This window comes from Sapajus apella, unplaced genomic scaffold (assembly GCF_009761245.1).
Source record: "Sapajus apella isolate SASKATOON/1434 unplaced genomic scaffold, GSC_monkey_1.0 scaffold9, whole genome shotgun sequence".
In the NCBI taxonomy this organism is placed as follows: Eukaryota; Metazoa; Chordata; class Mammalia; order Primates; family Cebidae; genus Sapajus; species Sapajus apella.
The window spans coordinates 44,737,464-44,758,207 of NW_022436949.1; the positions used below are offsets into that span (position 1 = coordinate 44,737,464).

At 43.5% G+C, this 20,744-nt stretch overlaps 1 protein-coding gene across 8 annotated transcripts in view; it reads right to left on the reverse strand.

Moving 5' to 3' along the window:
• The window catches only part of DOCK9 (dedicator of cytokinesis 9), a 297,719-nt gene extending 277,259 nt beyond the window's left edge, over positions 1-20,460 (reverse strand). For 5 of the 8 annotated variants that reach the window (XM_032277571.1, XM_032277564.1, XM_032277555.1 and 2 more), the window contains exon 1: positions 19,980-20,152. In XM_032277571.1, coding sequence (XP_032133462.1) covers positions 19,980-20,111 — 132 coding nt within the window. In that variant the 5' untranslated portion in view covers positions 20,112-20,152. Of the gene's footprint in view, positions 1-19,979 lie in introns of all 8 variants that reach the window. The other 3 variants (XM_032277575.1, XM_032277569.1, XM_032277549.1) reach the window with 1 other exon arrangement.
• Between the last annotated feature and the right edge of the window lie 284 nt (positions 20,461-20,744).

Consider the following 20,744-nt stretch of genomic DNA (forward strand, 5'->3'; position numbering starts at 1 on the left):
TCCCACGGCAAAGTTCTAATCTTGAGGCCTTCCAGCTCAAAAACCACAACAAAGAATCAAGTCAACACGCCACAGCCTGGCCTTGTCCCCCCTCCTCACTTCCTGGGTGACCAGAAACTGTGCACCTCTAACCCTCCCTACATTTCATCAGACTCAACTGCTCACTGTTTCCCAAGTACATGCCAGGATTTCCTTCCTGGAGGCCTGCACTCCTGTGGGTCCCTCTATCTAGAATAACTTGAATCTCTCACATTTCCTTCATTACTTTTTCTGATTCCCTCCACTGGAGGTAATCTCTCTCCAGAGGCCTCTTTAACGCTTTACTTATAACTCTCTAATGATACAATCTTCTATTAGGTGTGCATGAAGCTTATTTTGCAATCTTCTCTCTCCTATTAGTCAGCAGGATGGGACAAGATCTGTCTCACTCATCCTGATTCCTCAAAGCACCTAGCACAGTGCTTGGCACACAGTTTGGACTTAACAAGTGTGTTCACTTAATTGATGCATATGTGAAATTTAAAATTCATCAGTTCAGACGTACATGGGCAACAGTTTTCAAGCATCTATAAAATATATGTGCATGCTTATTTATTTGCCAATCAAATAATTTCTCATTTCTTTACCCAGGAAATTAACAGGACCTACACATGTCCTGAATGGCAAAAGTAAAAAAGATAAAACTAAACAAAGATCAAGGCTAATACAAGTGTATGTATGCACCTTTACCTAAGAACCAACTGTAGTACTTTAGTATATGTTTCTTGGCACTCCAAAAGTGGTGTTTTCTAGAAACAATGATCATTAGCCCCACTGCAAATCAGCAGAATGTCACCTTGCTTCCAAAAGCCCCCAAGCTAAATATTAAGCATCTTATACAATCACTAAAACCCCAAGCAACAGTGCCATGCAAATTTGTGTTCTATGGAGCTTTAAAAAAGACTGAATTTTCTTTTCATGCCCAGTACACACAATCATTTCAGATTATTTTTAATCTAGAACGCCACAAAAACTGGTTTCATTTTCAATTCTAATGAAAACTGGTTTCATTTTCAATTCTTTATCAACTATGATAGACAAAGAACTGTAATAATATACTATGTTACTTAACATAAATTTAATGTTAATATAATGCTATACTATTTAACAAGCTTAACATGGCATCTGGGGTTAACTAAGGACATCAGCAAGATCCAAATCCCTGCATATTTGGGGGATCTTTGCACCTACAGAGCATATTCTAGATGCCAAGAGAAATAAATCTCTTAAACGTCCTGTTTTCCCTAGTTAGCTTAAATGGAAATTACCTGCGTATAGCTACAAAATATTAATTTTAGGAGTCCTTAGGATGTTAATAGCTACATAACATTTTTAAAAAGCCTCGCATCCCATCTCTCTAGCCTGTTCCTTGGTGTCCTGACCCACAATTCTCACTGCATGCATCTCATTCACGGAAATTGCTTCTGCCCCTACCCAGAATCTTTACAAGAGAAATATCCTATCACTACTCCCACGAGTAATAGCCGCATTAAACGTCCAGTTTCTAGATCTTGTGAAAGGAGTATAATAGATAGTAGGTCCCAGTATGTGTCTACTACCCAGAAGGCTGACTTCAGTCTCAACACCTTCCTACAAAACTCCACCTGCACTGGTCACAACCTTTGTTCTTCCTTCCAGAGCAAAATAGCCAAGAGGCAGAGAACCTTAATACCAAGCTCCTTGGGTCCCATCTGCGTTCCTCTGTCCACTCCAGATTCTATGCTCCTTGAGGACAAGGATAGTGTCTTCACCAAATGTTTACGTTTCTTTAGTGTTTGTTGAGTCAATGAATCATGAGTGACAGCCTGAGAACTACTCAATACTAAGACATGAGCGCTTTAAAAGATTCTAACAGCACTGCATTTTTCTCTGCTAACATCATCATCAAGAACTCAAAAATGACTCAAGATCTGCTAAGATCCTCAACTAAAAGAGGACTGAATCCTCTCCAAATTCCAGGGCAACATGCCCTGGCCTGAGAATGTGGAAAAAGATCACAAGGGAAGCCTAAAGCTGGATTCCATCTGGCCTCTGCCCCCTCCTCTCCCAAAGGTCACTGCAGATGGAAGTGAGCTCTAGGTCTGCACCAGTCCAGACCCCAAACCAAATTATTTGTCAGAAAAGAATCAACTCTGCAGCTTAAATCAACTCCAGGCTGATCAGTGACTTCTCCATTGTGCAGGTGCCACCCATAGGCACCAGACCAAGACCATAAAGGAGCAAGTAGTAGGGGCAAAATCCCATTTTCCTGACATGAAATGCAATGCTCACTGGAATATGCTGATTCTCCCAATTAGTTGCCCAGGAAATTGTGAGTTAGGACTGCTTTGGGGCCTAATGCCCAGAGTGGAGGATATCCAAAATGCCATTTTAAGGGCAGAAGTAAATTATTTTTTTATTACAATGTCTAACAACTGAAACCATGGAAAAAACATCTGTGGTTCTCTTAAATTCTGGGAGCTATTCTGAAACCCTCCCTGCTCAAATGGAGTTCCCTAAGCTTTCAGAAAGAACCCATCCTCAGTACCCTACATGCGGGTCTCCACAGCCCATAATCTTCAAACCCCCCACACCGCCCCAGCATTGACCAACTGTGACTATCCTCAATTCCAGAAACCCTCATCTGCTATTGGTGATTCCTTTTTTCTCATGCCACCTCTTACACCTGACAGAAATCTCAACACCAATGTGTTTAGTAACTGTTCCAGGAGAAACCAACACTGTCAGGAATCTCTATGCCTCTGAGTTTTCAGTGGAAACAAAGTCCCTTTAAAAACCTAATACCTCAATCAGTTTTTCACCAACTCCACAGAAACCGGTTAGGCACGTACATCCTTCAGTTTTTTTTGTTGTTGTTATTTTTAAAAATCATTTAAAAGCAGTTATTTTCAATCTTTTAGGGAAAAATAACATAATAGAAGGTTCTTAAAAGACTTGTGAAGGAAAATAAAAATGGCAAAATTAACACAGTAAAAGCCTGGGAAGGAAAAGGTTAACCTAAGAGATTCAATATCCTGTAAATTCTAGCTAGTATAATAGTTTACAGATGAACGTACTATACTATAAATATTATGGCACCTCTGCTATCACCATAGGAACTCTGCTTTCTACTTAAGAAAACAGTAATATGTTAGAATGACAGATTAAATAAGTCCTCTAAACAATCTTAGAAATGCAAATCTTTCTATAACAATACAGTTTGAACCAAACTGTCATTTATAGCTGGCTATTTATTTTAGCCAACGCAAAGCAGCCTAAAATGTAAAATGACCTAGATTTACAGAGCTTATTCTACACTAACAAATTTTAGGTTAATAGACCCAGGAAGGTTTTTCTCAAGCCACATCATAATTTTAACCAAAGTACATGTAAAACTGTGATACTCTGTCCCATCAATAACAATCACTATTAAATTAATTTTTCTTCATGAATAAGTTACTACTGAAATCTTTTTTAGATTAATTTTGTAATTTGTGCTTTTTATTTCTTTCTCTCTTTCATCCTAATACCCCTTAAACAGAAATGCAGAAGTCCTTTCTAGGCTTGTGGAAATATGAGTGTCAATTTCACCAACAAACTGGCTTGGGACTGATGAAATATATAAGCAGGGAGGAGATCCATGGTGCAGATAGATGTTTCATAGGCTCCTATGATCTGATTACGATGGTCTGTAACGACACTTGACAACATGCAAGTGTAAACAAAGTAATATGATTATTTCCTATAGTCACTGGACAATTCGCTGGACCAGGAGTCAGCAAACTCAATTTTGTTCTTATCTCTAATATTAATTAGCTGTATGACCACAGACAAAGGTTTATCCATGGTGGACCTCATCTTCCTCATCTGCAAAATTAGGAAGTTGGACCAGATGACCTCCAAAGATAAGTTGCATCTCCAAAATAATACGATTTCACTTTCATGTCACGCATTTCTATAAACCCAGAGAATTAGTGGTACTTTCCAAAATTTATGTTTAATGCTTCAAGTTAATCACTTAAAAGTTTTCAAGAAACTCCAACTTCAAAATTATATCTTAAAATGTTTTGATGCTTTTAGATAATCTCTGCCATCTTGCCAGGACAAAGATTAAGGTTAGCCAGATGACCTTAATTAAGAAAGTCACTTGATTTCTCTGGTCTTTAATTCTTCATCAAGAAACAGAAATAATAAAACTATCCCTGTCTGTCTGACCAGATTTTCCAGAGACCAAAGACAGATCTTTTTTTTTTTTTTAAAAGCACTTTATAAAACAGTTAAATGCAAAGTTTCATTGTTTTGCATGGGCATCCCACCTCTATGAGCATTTAATGCAAGGCTCTTAAATGTTAACAGTATTTTTGCTTCCAAAATGCATGTGTGTGCCCTCCCTTCAGGAACATATTTTACATCACAATGCCCATGTGTACAAGCTCTAAGGTATATACAAGTGTGATTTGCGAGCATACCAATTTCAATGTCTTACATGTATACAAACTTTCCTTCTAATATTCAATGTATTTGCTTTTTCTTAATGATTATCTATTCACTTAAGACAGTAAAACAGCTTGGAAATCCTAAAATATACAAAGAACAAATTATATTCCTACTTTTTCATGTGTTTCCTTCCAACATTTTTCTTACACGTAAAGTTATTTTTCACACAATTGTGACTACACACACTTCTGCTTACTTTTTTTTTTTGCTCAACATTATAATTTTCCTCTGTTACAAATTCTCCATAAGCAGCACTTTAAAGGGTTATATGATATTCCTTTAGCTTGCCCCCATAAATTACCACAGCTTGCACTTAGTGAGTATTTACTGTGTGCCAGGCCCTATTCTAAGTGCTTTATATGCAATTGTTCGCTTAAATACAAAGATCTATGGGGTGACTGCTATTACAATGTCCACTTGCTAGTTGAAGAAACTGAAAAGGCAGAACTAGTAGATGGAAGAGCTGGGGTTGAAGCCGCCTGAGCCCAGGTTCTCATGCACTATATCTTACTGCCATCCATGGCAAGAACTATCCCTCTAGTAACAGAAACTTGGTTATACAACTGCATTTCTATGTTTAGAACTGAGGGAATAAACATTTGATATTTAACTTATTCTTGAAACCAAGGAGGATGGCTTACTTCAGCATCTGTAAGATCATAAAACTTTTTTTCAGGAACAAAATTTTGCTTATTCTTTTCATAAAAAATCATTCCGTATATTATAGTTAACTCTTGAACAATGCAGGAATTAGAGGTACCAACCCCCTGCCCAGTCAAAAAAATCCACCTATAACTTTTGACTCCCCAAAAACCTGGCTAATAGCCTACTATTGACTGGAAACCTTACTGATAAACAGCCAATTAACACATATTTTGTATGTGAAATATATTATAATGGGTTTTTGTTGTTGTTTTGACACAGGGTCTTGCTCTTTTGCCCCAGGCTGGAGTGCAGTGGTATGAACGTGACTCACTGCAGACTCACCCTCCCAGGTTCAAGACATCCTCCCATCAGCCTCCTGAGTAGCTGGAACTACAGGTGTGTGCCACCATGCCTAGCTAATTTTTTTTATTTTTATTTTATTTTAGTTTAGTTTGCCATGTTGCCCAGGTTGGCCACAAACTCCTGGGCTCAAGCCATCCATCTGCCTTGGCCTCCAAAGTGCTGCAATTACAGGCGTGAGTCACCATGCTCTGCTATTACACTCTATTCTTACAATCAAGTATGCTAGAGTAAAGAAAACATTATTAATCATAAGGAAGAGAAAATATATTTACTATTTGTTAAATGGAAGTGGATGGTCATAAAGGACTTCTTCTTCCTCACGCTGAGTAAGCTAAGGAGGAGGATGAAGAAGTGCTGCTCTTGCTGTCTCGGGGTGGCAGAGGCAGAAGAGGTAGAGGGGGTGGAACAGGAGGCAAGAGAGGCAGGCACACTAGGTATAACTGTACAGAAATACACCATAATTTCTGTCTTGCTTTTTGGTTTTTTCATTTCTCTAAATATGTTTCTACATCGTACCAATCCTTCCACCATTTGCTTTAGTTTCAGTGCCCGTATCTTAAAGGGATCCATGCCATAAAAGAAGTCAAAAGCACTCTTGAATAATCAGAATGCTTCTGCCAGACTGTCTGACGTAACTTTCTTTTCTGGCAGTGCCTCTTCTTCTAAGTCTTCTTCCTCATTATGCGGCACTAGTTCTGCAGCACTAGTCTCCATCAGACCTCTTTTGTTAATTGCTCTGGTGGGGCATCTATTAGTGCTTGAGTTTCTCCAAGATCTTTATCTTAAAACCCTTCACCCCTACCCCACCTTTTTTGCTATATCCACAATCTCTTTCATGGTTTCCTTGATTGGCTCTGTCATAAATCCTGTGAAGTCATGCACAACATCTGGACACAGTCTTCACCAGCAGAAATGTATTTCGGCCTTGTTGGCTGTCACTGCTTTTTGTATAATAATGATGGTATCGTTCAGTGATATACTCCTTCCAGACTTGCATGATGTTCTATTTGGGTTCTCTTCCACAGTGCTGTTGATCCTTTCCATGAAGTACAGTATGCACTGAGCCTTACAGGTCCTTATGGCCCCGGTTTAGAGGGTGAAGTAGAACATTGTGTTTGGAAACAAGTAGACCACTTCAATGTCTTTGGTGTTGAACTCATATGTTCTGGGTGGCCAGGGCATTGTATAATATCAAAAGAACTTTAAAAGGCACTCTCTTGTTAGCAAGGTACCTCCTGACTTCAGGGACAAAGCACTGATAAAACTGAGAGAAACTGAAGATGGGGTTTGGCAACAGCTCACCCCACCAGAGCATTTTTTCATGCATCCCCAGTGATCATAAAACCCATACCACTACCTCACTGATGCTATACTCACTAACCCCGAGGCTGTAGTCATACAAAGAAAACAGCCATTCTAAATGGTTCTTCTGCGTTGCCAGAATGTTTAACCATGACTTTTACTTAAAGGGGTCAGGCACGGTGGCATATGTGTGTAATCCTAGCACTTGGGACACAGAGGCAGGAAGATCACTTGAAATAGAGTTTGAGACTAGCCTGGGCAACATGGTAAAACCCCATCTCTACAAAAAATACAAAACTGAGCCAGGCATCATGGCACACACTTATAGTCCCAGCTACTTGGAAGGCTGAGATGAGAGGATTGCTTGACCCCAAGAGGTCAAGGCTGCAGTGAGCCAAAATCACACCACTGCACTCCAGCCTGGGTGACAGACCCTGTTTCAAAAAAAAAAAAAAAAAAAGAATTCCCGGAATGGGCCATAGGAGATCCAAAATATGGAACCAAGATCACAGTGTCTGACCTCGGGAAGGAATGCTGAGCAGCTGATTTATAGCCTTGTTGCCACTGGCCAGACCACCAGGTGGCTCATCACTCAAGATAACTATCGCAACCAGAGATGCTGACCCGCACACCCCACCATGTGCTTTGCCCAGCTCAGCCTGCATACCCTACCCCTGATGTCAATTTCTATGCTTTGCCTACTAAAAAATCCCTAAAGGCTCAGAGAGTCAGCCAAGTAATTCTCTCTCTCTCTTGTGTTGCCTCCCTTAAGCATAAGCTCCAATGAAGCCTTTTCTTTTGGCCTCATGTCAATTTCTATTGCATTGAGGGCCCAAGAACCCATGGGTGATAACGAAACCAATCCAGAAAAAGGGTTCTCCTTGCCCAGGTCTTCTTGTACAATGAAAAGACTGGCAGCTGGTATTGATCTTCTCCCTTCAATGCTTAGGGGTTGGCAGCTTTATAAAAAGGGGCAGTCTTGATCATAAACCTGATTGCATTTGCACCAAACAGTAGAGTTGGCCTAACCTCCTGGTGCTCACTTCTTTTCCTTACTAAAAAAAAATGTCCCTTGTGGCATTTTTTTCCAGAATAGGGCACTTTAATCTGTATTAAAACCCTGTTCAGGCAGAAAATCCTCTCTCCTCAATGTTTTTCTTAATGGCATCTGGGAACTTGCATACTGTCTCTTGGTTGGCAGAACTGCTTCTCCTGCTATCTTGATATTTTCTAAAGCCAAAACTCTTTCCAGAATTGTCAAACCATCCTTTGCTGGCATTAGATTCTCCAGCTTCAGATCCTTCACCATCCTTTTAGTTTAAGTTGTCATATAATGACTTCACTTTTTCTCAAATCTTTAGTCTATAGGTATCCCTTTCAATAGCAATCCTGTGCCCACATAAAAGATGCATTTTCACTACAAGATAAAAAGGTATTTTGCAAGAAGTGCAAGGTTTCTATGCCTGCTGGTGAAGCTACAGCAACAGCTCACAAATTTCCTTTTCTTTTTTCACAATGGTCCTTAAACTAGATTCATTTATCTTAAAATGGCAGGCAACTGCAGCTGCAGACCACAATCTACAATACATATAAAGTCATTCAACTTTTTCTTGGAATGTCATGACTTCTCTCTGTTTCCTTAGGAGCACTTCCAGGATCTTTGTAAGGGCTGGCACTTTGTAAGGGTCCTATGGTGTTATTCAATGTCTGTGGTATTGCACTAATACAAGAAGACGAGATCACTTTTTACTGCAATAAGCAATTTACTAGAGAGGAAAAAAAACAGCTCAGAGTAGTGTGAGCTATGTGAACTACGCAGGCCCAGAGAAGAGACATGAGTATGGGACTTCAGGTCACCCCACTCCGTGCCCAGGAGCAACTCTTTAAAGTCATTTGGTTCCTGACTAGCTGCCTCCCCCATTATCTTCATGTTCCCAGAATGTGTGATACAAAGAACAACAGATAGCCAATCAATAGCTCATGTTGTTTTCATGTGAATTCTTGGCAAACAACTCAGACACTGCCTCTTCTTTTTCTTTAAAAAAATCCACTTGTAACTGCTGTTAATCAGAATGTATATACAGGGCAATTTGAACCTTTGCTCCTGAGTTGTAGCAAGCTTGGTCCAAATAAACTCTCTACTTACATTAAATTTTGCCTCCTCTTCTTTTTGGGTCAACACTGGAAAGAGGAACTGCTCACTTGGAGATTATTGGTGTCACACGGTGTTTTAAGTGGATATTCACAACACTTGAGTTCACAACAGCTACAGGAGCTGGCTATGAAATCATTACACTAGTACAATATGTACTATAGTAATTTTATGTAGTTATGATTTAATGTTGCATCTTTATACTTGTTTCTGTGGACTGCAAATGGCACTATACATGGTCTGTGTTTGTGTGTGTAGTTTTGATAAATTTTAACTTTTTATAACAGGTTTGTGTATCATTTACAGTAGTAAATGATAAAATAGACTAACAGCTATACATTATTTTATATATTCATGACATACCTTTTTTTTAATTTCTTCAACAGCTATGCAGTTCATCTGCGAGTTTTTTCAAATTGTTGTATATCTTCAAAAATATTTACAATACGCTTATTTTTCTGCATTTAAGTGGACCTGTGCAGTTCAAACCCATGTTGTTCAAAGGTCAGCTGTAGTATTCCTTTTTTTCTTTGTTTTTTGAGAGAGAGTTTTGCTTTCACCCAGGCTGGAGTGCAGTGGCTCAATCATAGCTCACTGCAGCCACGACTTCCCAGGCTTAAGTGATTCTCCCATTCCAGCCTCCTGAGTAGCTAGGACTACAGGCATGTGCCACCATGCCCAGCTAATTTTTTCTTTTTTCTTTTTTTTTTTTTTTAGAGAGACGGGTTCTCACTTTGTTGCCCAGGCTGGTCTCAAACTCCTGGGCTCAAGCGTTCCCCAAACTCAGCCTCCCACAGCTGGGATTACAGACATGAGTCACTGCACCCAGCCAACAGCACTGTTTAAAACTTTTTTTTCTAATTTAGCATGGTAAACATCTTTCCTTAGAACATTTGCCTATGTGCATGACTGAACATATACTTTGTTAAGACAGAATGTTTAAAAAATAGAGTATATCAATCTCAAACTAAGCCCAGAAGACTTTTAGAATAAACTTCATGGGCTTACTGGAGATCCTGGGTAGTTCATGACCATCTGCTTTCAGGTTCACTTTCAGATTAACATGTGATAAAGGGAGGAAGTCTCTACCACAGGCCCTGACCCAGCCTGTCTTCCAATGTCACCACACCCAAGCACTATCTTAATGGATGTATCCGTGTCAACCCCAAAGAAAGAGAGGCAGGAAGATTCAAACAAAGTTCTGGTCAGAATTGGTCTCCTTGTTACCAATTCATCAATAAAGACCCAATAAAGAAACAGAAAGTACAGGATAAATTCACTGATAGAATAAAAAAATAGAAATTAAAGGTGCAAAAGAAATAATGTCACCATCCATGTGCTCCTTTACAGCAAAACTCGTTATTCAATGAATGAGCAGCACTCCCAGTGGTTTTTATTCCTTGCATTTTTGTTTTGTTTTGTTTTGCTTTCAGATAAATTAGTTACTAAATATTTAACACAAGAGTTAGATCAGTGTCTTCTTTTGCACACTGGAACTCTGCGGAATTAGTGAAAACAAATGGTCCTAATAAAGGAAATTAACCTTAATGTATTTTGTACCAAAATGTGTGGCTGCTTTAAAATCCTATGCAAAGATCATACGGATTTACTGACAATCTGAACAGCTTTTCCTAAACTAAAACACAGAACCAGCCTCAAAGTGATACATTCTGATGTGCAGGAATATCAGTGAATTTGTCATAGGTAGCAATGAGAAATTCATGATATGATAGAGCCTGTGTACTCGAAAATTTATCTGGCAGTAGGAGGTAAACTAGAATGAAATAAATAGAAATGGGTACAAGAAAGAGAAATTAGAGGTAACAGGAAATAAGAAAAGGATACAATTAAGATATAGAGTCAGATGCAGAGTTTTCAGGGTTTCTTCATCCATCCAAAAAATATTACCGAGCCCCTGCTATGTGCCAGGCCCTGGGAAAACCATGGTGAACCAACAGTCCAGGAAAGGAAAAAGACATTAAGCAAATGTACAGAAACAAATAAATAAATAAATAGTGATAAGTGGTCAAAGGAAAGGAACAGGCAGTGCATGGTTTAGTTTGGGTGGACAGGCCAGGGCATGTGAGTACAGTTTCAAAGGCCAGAGAGAGTGACCTGGCAACTGAGAGGGGTGGCCAGGGGCCATGGTTATCTCCTGGGGTATGAGAGAGGCTGGCATACATGAGGATCTAAAAGCACAGCCAGTGAGTAACGGGAGGGTGGTGTCTGATAAGAAGACAGCCTTATGGTGAAAGGGAAGGAGTTTGTACTCCAAGGGCAATGGGAAGCTCTAACGTCTTCAGGGTTCAGAACTGAACCTATAAGAATGGAGTAATTATGGCAGCAAAGAACTCAGATAGGAAGGACCCTATCTGCTATGATATGGTTTGGGTCTGTGTCTCCACCCAAATCCCCAGTGTTGAAGGAGGGGCCTGGTGGAAGGTGACAGAATAATGGGGGCAGACTTCCCCCTTGCTATTCTCATGATAGAGTTCTCATGAGATCTGATTGTTTCAAAGTGTGTAGCACCTCTCCCTTTGCTCTCCCTCTTTCTTGCCAGCCATGTGGAGATGTGCCTGTTTCCCCTCCAACTTCCGCCATGATTGTAAGTTTCCTGAGGCCTCTCCAGAAGCAGAAGCCTGTACAGCCTGCAGAACCATAAGCCAATCAAGCCTCTCTTCTTTATAAATCACCCAATCTCAGGTATATCTTTATAGCAGTGCAAAAATAGACTAATACACCCTACCACTCACAGACCAGGAAAGAAAGGAGACAGGAAAGGGGATGCCAGGTTACAGCAGTCATCCTGGTCGCACAGATAAAACTGTGGAAATTGCAGCTGCTCACCGAAGATGAGTCCTCCTTGCAGGCACTTAGAAAGGGTTGCACTTCCCTGTCCCTGGAGTTCGGTGTTGCCATGTGATTTGCTTTTGCCGCGCAGACCTGCCACATTCAAGATGGGTGCTGTCCCATCAACTCAGGTCCCAGGACAACATGGAACTAGGCTCCCAGCCCACACTCAGTAGAGAGGTAGTGCAGAAGAAATAAACCTTTCTGTTCTAAGCCACTGAGATCTGGGAGTCCTTGGCCCATAATGACTGATTCGTGACAGAACATAATGAATGTAGAGGAGAGAAACAGGAGAGACACAGGAGGAGTTACTGATTCGAAGCTGGTGATGAAATGACATTCCCCACTAAAACAAGAATGTTAAAAGGACAACCTAACTTGAGATGAAAAGTGGCAATTTTTGCTTCATAGATGCTGAACTTAAGGAGCTGGTAGGAGAGCCAAGGAGAAGAGTCAGGCAGGAAAACAGAAAAGTGGGTCTAGGGCAGGGTGGGGCAGAGCATGTGGTAGAGAGGGCAGAACCAGAACTGAGATAAAACTGTGGAAATTGCCATGAGGTGGTGCCCCCCTTTAGAGTAAAGGGAAGAAATTAAATTCTATAAACCAGTGGTGAACAGAGCCTTTAGGAATGCCCCTGTGTGGTGAGTGCAGCAAAAAGAGTGAAGACAAAGGAATAGACATCAGAGAGTAAGCAGGAGACGAAGGAGAAACCTGTTCCGAAAGGGAAGAGGTGCTGGGTGGAATGGGGTGAGCACAGAGAGGCCGCCCCACACTATGGACGAGAGCAGGTCACGGGGATCGGAGCGGTGGACGGGGAGGAAGCAGAGGCAGACCAAACAGCCAGTGTGGAAGTAAAGACCAGAGCTGGGTCAGTACAGCCAAGAAGCCTCACGCTGGGGAATGGCCAAGGGCAGAACCTGTAACAAACAGCCTCTGGCGTCTCAGAAACTCCCAGCCCTTCTCTCTCTACCACTTGCTAAATTCTGAGCAACTTTTAAAATTGCTGGTGCTCAAATATACAATAGGAATAAAAAGAACTACCTCTTAGGAGTAAGTGGTTCCAATTATCACAGCACATTCTCAAAATCGTTTCTACTGTCATTCTTGAACAGAGTAATAAAAGTACTACATGTCAACTGCAGAACTCTGGAAAGGACAGAAAATCGGGGGAAAAAAGTGAACTTCCCATCATCCCATATCCAGAGATAACTACTGTTAACATTCTGCATTCTGGTTTATGTTAAAGACTAAACACAGATAATCGGTCAGGCTGATAGCCAGTCAATGAATGTACATGAGAGATTTATGCTAGAAAAACAATTTTATGACAGGTACACTTTTAAAACTTCATTCTTATCAAACCTACATTCCATAGTGTACAGCACAGCTTCTGTCCATGTGAACGGGGCCCTTGAGTTGTGGAATGGGGTAGCCCTCCAAGCAAAAGGTTTAACTTAACACTATGACCAAGGTATCTCTACAGATAAATAGCTACAGGGCAAATATTGTTTCTAAGCTTACTGTTTGACTTTTACCTGTACGGTACTTATAGAGACAGATGTTTAGTGTTAACATGGGGAGGCAAAAGGCAGAGTGGCCAGGAGCTCAGGGTGTGAAGTTACAGTGCCCAGGTTCAAGACCCAGCCACCGGACCTATAACCGTGACCTTGAGGTGACTTAACCTCCTGTGTGTGAAGCCCTCAGATGCATTCTAGGACATCATAGATGGTCAATAAATGCTGGCTCCAGAAATATTTAGTCAAGATAAACAATCTTTTCCTTTAGTAATGTAATAAGAGCTTGCATTTGTTAAGCACTCACTGTTAACCACTTTACATGCATTATCTTACTTAACCTTTAAAAAACTCTCTAAGATAATAATACCTAACAATCCCAATTCTCAGATGAGCAAACTAAGGCTTGGGCTAAGTACGTTGCTCAAAGTCCTCAGCCCATCAGTGGCAAAGCCAAGGCTCACCTTCAAAGCCCAGGTCCAGCTGGTTTCTTCTTATACTTTCATACTTTAAAAATCCCTCTCCAGGTCGGGGGTGGTGGCTCATGCCTGTAATTCCAGCATTTTGGGAGGCCAAGGTGGGTGAATCACTTGAGGTCAGGAGTTCAAAACTAGCCTGGCTAACATGGTGAAACGCCATCTCTATAAAAATACAAAAATTAGCCGGGTGTGGTGGTGCTTGCTTGTAATTCCAGCTACTTGGAAGGCTGAGGCAAGTGAATCGCTTGAGCCTGGGAGACGGAGGTTGCAGTGAGCCAAGATCGTACCACTGCACTCCAGCCTGGGTGACAGAGTGAGACTCCATCTCTAAATAAATAAATAAATAAATAACCCTCTCCATTTTTACATGATTATTTGTCCATGTTTTATGTGGTTTCTTTTATTTTACATGTAACTATTATATTTCATTATAATTTACTTCAGTATGTGCTATAAGGTAGGGCTTTTTTGTAACACCATTCACTGAATGGTAACTCACCATATCCGACTACTGCTCTCATGATACCTAAGTGCCCACACACACACACACACACACACACACACACAGGCCTGTTACTCGATTTTTCCCTTCCACATTACACAGACCTCCGATCCCATCCTTGGGCCTGCCTGACAGAAAATAGTCACATTAATCACTCTCAGGATTACACTTAGGGAAGGTCTCTCTAAGAAGCATATGCTCATGGCTGGTTTGAACTTCTTTCCTGAAATAGGTTTCAAAAAGACAAAGGGAAAATCTATTTCAGGATGTGTTCTCAGCCAATCAATGAAACTGTTCCCAAAGTTGGCAACTGTATTTCTCAAAACTTCTCTCGCTTTCTCCAAAAACTTGCCCTTCTTTGCCCAAGCGGCTCTGCTCCTCCTCGGTCCTACCTGGCCATACTAAACATTTGCTCAATTTCTTATTCTTTCCTAGCAAAAAGTCTCCCTTATCTCTGCATCTTCCAGGTCCAGTTTGATTCTTCATAAACTCTTTCCCAAATACACCAGTTCTGTGCTTTCATCTTCGTCTGGTCTCTGAGTCACCCGTTGGACTCTTTCCATGGTACGCCTTTGGACTGTTAGTCACCTTTGTGTAGGTGACTGACCTGTCCACCTATTTAGATCATAAACCCTGCACAGGCAAGCTCCGATGTGGCATCATGTTCTTAGCACCAAGCAGAGAGCCCTGCCCCAGAGTCAGCCTCAGTAAATGCGGACATTGGTTTCACAGTTCCTTCCCTCCCTGTTCAACTCAAGTCCTCACTAACGTCCTCCTGACTCCTAATAGTTAAATAGACTAAAAGCCAAAGTAATGGAACCTGCTGTTGATTATCTAGTCCAAGATGGGCCTCCACCCTGCATCCTGTATTTTGGGACATTTCTGTTTGTTAGGACTCCATTGGAGGGTGGAGAAAAACAGTGCAGAGAAGCTCAGGCCAGTTTAGTTAACAGCTTACTGACATATGATTTTAAATTATAGGCAAAAACAAGGTTTTACCTTACTTGAGAATTTCAAAGAACACCGTAACCAGGGTCTCATGTTACCTCTGAGAGCACTGGAATCTTGAGCTGAATGAATGCGGCATGAGAGAAGCCTTGGGCAGATTCAGGGACATTACCATCCCATACCCCTGTCTGCCGTCGTCCAGTAACACCAAGCAAAATTTAGCAATGGCCTGACTTGGTTTCATTTGTACTGCTGGAGCTCAAAGGGGTGTGGATTGGCATCGCTGGCAATGGCTCGACATCTAAGAAGAGTTTGAAGTTGAACATAGTGAGATAAGATCAGTAAGGAAGCTGGGCAGCCAGATGACTTGTATATTAATACCCCAGTGCAGGACAGCCAGCACACCCATGCAAAGGGGTGTGGCCTGATATTCACACGAATCTCACAGAAAGGACACTTCCAGGCCTTGAGTGGTATTAATACATCCTCTTAGATCTTGGCCATTATGATGCCATCTTTAATACATCTGAAAGACCTGAGGTGAAATTCCTTCAGGAGCTCCAAAAGCAATCATAACTCAGCCCTGCTCCGGGAATTCTTTCTAGCTTTTCTTCTGAGCTTGCATATGTTTTGACCATGCCACCTTCCTATTCTAAATTACAGAAAGCTAATTCTGAAATTGTGAGGATTCTTCCTTCATTACCAAAAATCATGAATTACTTTTCCTACAGTTAGAAATGATCCTAGTAGTACCTCCACTACTTTTATAAAAGCAGCTTAGGGTTGGGTATGGTAGCTTGCACCTGTAATCCCAGGAGTTTGGGAGGATTGCTTGAACCCAGTTCAAGACCAGCCTGAACAACAGGGCAAAACCCCGTCGCTACAAAAAATACAAAAATTATCCAGGCATGGTGGTGCATGCCTGTAGTCCCAGCTCCTCTGGAGGCTGAGGTGGGAGGATTGCTTGTACACAGGAGTTCAAAGGCTGCAGCAAGCCATGATCATGCCGCTACACTCCAGCCTGGGTGACAGATTAAGACCTGTCTCTAAAAGCATAAATAAATAATAAATAAATAAAAACAGCTTCAAATAGAAGACTGTTGGTGGAATAAGGGACTCTAGAAAAAACCCAGTACACCTCTTATTTAACAGAGCAGGAAGCCTGAAGTTCAGAGACATTAAGCAATAGTCAAAGGAGACTTAAGTAGCTGGTAGAATACATGCCAGCCACTGTCTAAGAGGTTCACCCATATAGCTCAATTAATCCTTCCAACAACCGTACAAGGAAAGCATAATTATTATCTCCAGTCTACAGATGAGAAAACTGAGCACCAACAAGGTTAAGTTATATAGCTAAGACTGCACAGCTGGTGAGGCATAGAACCAGGATTACAACCCATGCTCTAAACTACTAAATCTGTAAGATCAAAACCCAGAAGTCCTGACTCCATGGAGGGTCCTCTCCATTATGAAGAATTCTGGGTAGGCCCGGTGGCTCACACCTGTAATCCCAGCACTTTGGGAGGCCAAGGCCGGTGGATCCCCTGAGGTCAGGAGTTTGAGACTAGCCTGGCCAACATGATGAAATCCCGTCTCTACTAAAAATACAAAAAAGTAGCTGGGTGTGGTGGCATGCGCCTATAATCTCAGCTACTCGGGAGGCTAAGGCGGAAGAATCACTTGAACCAGGGAGGTGGAGGTTGCAGTGAGCTGAGATCACATCACTGAACTGCCTGGGCAACAAGAGCAAAACTCTGTCTTAAAAAAAAAAAAAAATTCTAAGGCTTATGAAAGAGCTAACCACATTTGGAAATGCCTGCAAAGCTTTTTTAGATCCTGATTAGAACAAATTAACAATCAAAGATTTTTTAAAATAATCTGAGAAATGTGAAGAGCAACCTAACAAGTTGTTAATTTTATCATAATGACATTACGGTTATGTAAGAATAGATGCTGCTTTTAAGAAATATATACTAATTATAAAGAGGTGAAATGACATAAGGCCTGGGGCTCACAATCACACATGAAAAATAATAGAGACATATGAAACAAGTTTGGCAAAATCTTGATAATTATTCAATCTGGATGATGAAATATAAAGGTTTATTATCCTATTCTATTTTTTGTATGCTTATTTTCAAGGTTTTCAAACAAATTAATACAAAATCATTCATAAAGGCCCATAAACCTGAACCCATGAAAAATGAAGTTATTGAACAATGTAAAATGGATAAGCCCATGTTATATTTACATTTTAGTTTGTTTTTAATGGAGCCTTTATCATCCACTGAACTATTTAATTTTGTTTCTGATCTCATGACCATCCACTCATCAATACTTGAAGCATGGGAAGAGCTAGTCAACCCATACATAGTTTAATATTTTTTTTTAAATCCATCTGCAGAACTGCTTTCTTAGTCAGCTAGTTAAGAATATTTATTGAGCATTTATGTCATGGGCATTGCATTAGTGCTGACCCAAGTTATCAGACACAGAGCAGAGTAGTTATTCCCATCTAGGGACAGATGCACAGACCATGGGATTCTGAACCTGGCGTAGTTGCTGCTCCACCTCCTGAGAAGTCCAGGGTTACCTTACCTCACCTCTCAGGCCTTCACACAAAAAGCCGGGCCAGAACTTATTCGGCAGGTGCACCTGCTGCAGCTCCCTGGCAGACACTGGAGCCACTAGAGGAAGTAGGCAGTGGCAAAGTACTGGGCAGGAGGTGAGGGGATGAGGTGTGTGGATAATTTTTAGTATCTGTAAGCCCTCCCAGCTTCTTCCTTCTGCAGTTCAGAACCATCAGAATGCATTTCCCACTTCCCATTCAGCCAGGGCCCCTTACATGCCGGGGTAGGCCCACTTGCTTCCCTGCATATTTCTATCTGGTCCATCACAGGTTTTATCAGACAGGAGACCACAGACAGACAAGACTAAGAGTTAAGACAACCACCAGGCATCTGGCTCTTCATGCTTAAACGCGTCCAAGGAAAACAATGTACTACTAAAGTGTCATGAGGTAACACAGTTGGCAGCCAGTCACACATGGGAATGGGCACTACCAGGTCACCATTAGTGGGCCATCCTCCGACGGGAAGGGCAGATATTCGCAGACTAATGCACATGAGCAGTGTTGTGTCTGCACTCCTGTGCTCCCCCTACACGGCTTATTAAACCAGTACCTGCACCATGGAAATCACAGCACACTGGTACAGTTTACTCTTCTGCCTCAAATCCCTGATGACCACGGCAGGTCCCTAGTAAAGGAACCAAGTTCCGTGTTAGAACAAAAAAGATACCAAAGAAGTTGCAGGCTTTATCATTAACACGCACTGGCAAAAGTCAGGAAGATGCAGGAAGCCATACAGAAGGTAGTTGGTTATGGAAAAGAGAGCCAGGTTCTGGTCTATTCCCAACTCCTGCTCTACTCCTTACCTGATCGACTTCCCTAAAATAGAAAGATTAAATCCCTGTTTACTAGGAATCAAACTGGAGTTTGAGAAATCTGGAGTGAGTTGGAAGGGCTAGCAATCTAAAGAAAATCCAAACTGAGCAAACTGAATATAGAAATCAGCGAAGCTTCATCGCCAATCTCCACAAATGTCATTCATGCAATTCTGTGTCTGCCCGGGAAGGGCATCGATCTGCCACCAAAATGATGCATCTGCCCCATCTGCCCCTGTGTTAAGGGGCCCAGCACTCTGTCCTAACAATTCCCCACACACCGCGCCACAAACCCCAGACAATAATTTCCAAGGCCCATCTTCTTGCACTGTTCCAACAAACCCCACAAATCACACCCACCCACAAACAAGCCCGTTTCAAGAAAACAAATGCCGGCGGCAATGCAAGAAGCTAAAAGTTTCCAGCTGCCCTGCAGAGCTCGCTCCAGCTTAAACGTCGCTCCACTCCCGCACCATCCAGGTGAACCGGGTTGTAGTGCGTTTCCAAATACAGCAGGACCAGCACTGTCTGTGAAAAAGTTAATTGAAAACTTCATCTTCCTCACATCCAGAGGCCTGTTCTCAAAAGACGTTCTGCCACGTGCAGATTCATTTTGGGCTGCTCGCTTTGCTTGCTTCGAACCCCCAAACGTCACAAGGATTTGCACCAAAGCTAAATTAGCGAGGGTTCCCATCAGGCCCCCAACCCTTCCTAAAAGGCGGCCAAACTTCAGGATGCCGGCTTGGAGGAGGGGCGCAGGAGAGGATGCGGAAGCTCTTCGCTCCTGGAGTTCAGCCCACCCAAAGGGTTGGCAGGGGCATCTCCACCCTGAGTCGCGGACTGGATGAGAAAGCCTCCACCTCAATTCCCCTGTGTCCCTCCAAAACACGCGAGGAGAGGGAGGCTGGGGGAGGGATGCGAGGGAATGGGCAGAGTAATTTCCCAGTTGACAGAAAGCAGGTAAATTGGGAGAAAGCTGGGTGACAAGAGTGAAAGGGCGACGTCATTCCGCGGAAATTTCCCAGGAGGAAGGGGGCAGCGATGGGGAGAGGATCTTGGGTGGCGGGGAGGGGTCTGGGAGTTGCAGCCCCTCCAGGACCTTTTCTCCCCTGTCCAACCCCCTCCCGCCCGCCCGCTCCACCTCCTGATTCCGCGGACCCAGCATGGTCGGCGGCTCCGCCTCAGCCCCACCGATTGAGGCGCCCGGCCCCAGCCCGCAGCCGCCTGAGCGCCCCCTCCCCAGCCCGCGGTCGTCCCGCACTCACCAGGAGCACCGAGCCGCGCACCACCTCAGACACGCTCTGCCGCAGCTCGGCTGCCGTGCCCGGCTTACTCAGCGCCCGGGTGAACTTCCGAGTCTCCGCCGAGGCGGGGAGCAGCGGCGGCTGCGACATCATCCCGCTCCTGCCGCCTCCGCCTCCCCTAGCTCCCGCGGCCCAACCCGGCCGCGCGGCCGCCAGGTGCGCCCTCGGCGCTGGGCCCGCTCCGCCCGTCGCTCCCGGCGCCGCCGCCGCCGCCGCCGCCCGCTCCCCGCGCCGCTCGCCAGGCGTCCGGCAGCCGCAGCCCTAGCCGCGCCCTCTGCGCCGTGTCACGCCCGGAGGCGCCCCCCTCGGCGTCCGCGGTCTCCCGCGATCGTACCAGCGCCCGGGCTCGCTCCGAGCGACCGTGCGTGTGGCGGCGGCGGCTCCCCCATGCCACCAGCCTCCCTCGGCGACCGTTCGCCGGGCCGCCTCCTCGGGGCGGGGTGTCCGGCGCGGCGCGGGCGGGGCGGGGCGCCTGGAGGGCGGAGGAGGGGCGGGCGCGGCGGGACAGCGGGTTAGGCAGGTCCGCGCGGCCAGGCGAGGGAGTCTGGCGGGGGGGACCTGCGCGGGCGGCGGGATGGACGTGGACCGCCTGCCGCGCGGGACTCCCAGCGGGGAAGGTAGGGGGTCGGGGCCGCCTCTGCTCCAAGCCGCACGTCCGAAGACCCGAGGAGAGGACCGCGCAGACCACTAAGAGGGCGCACAGCCGAGGCTGGACGAGGCGCGGTC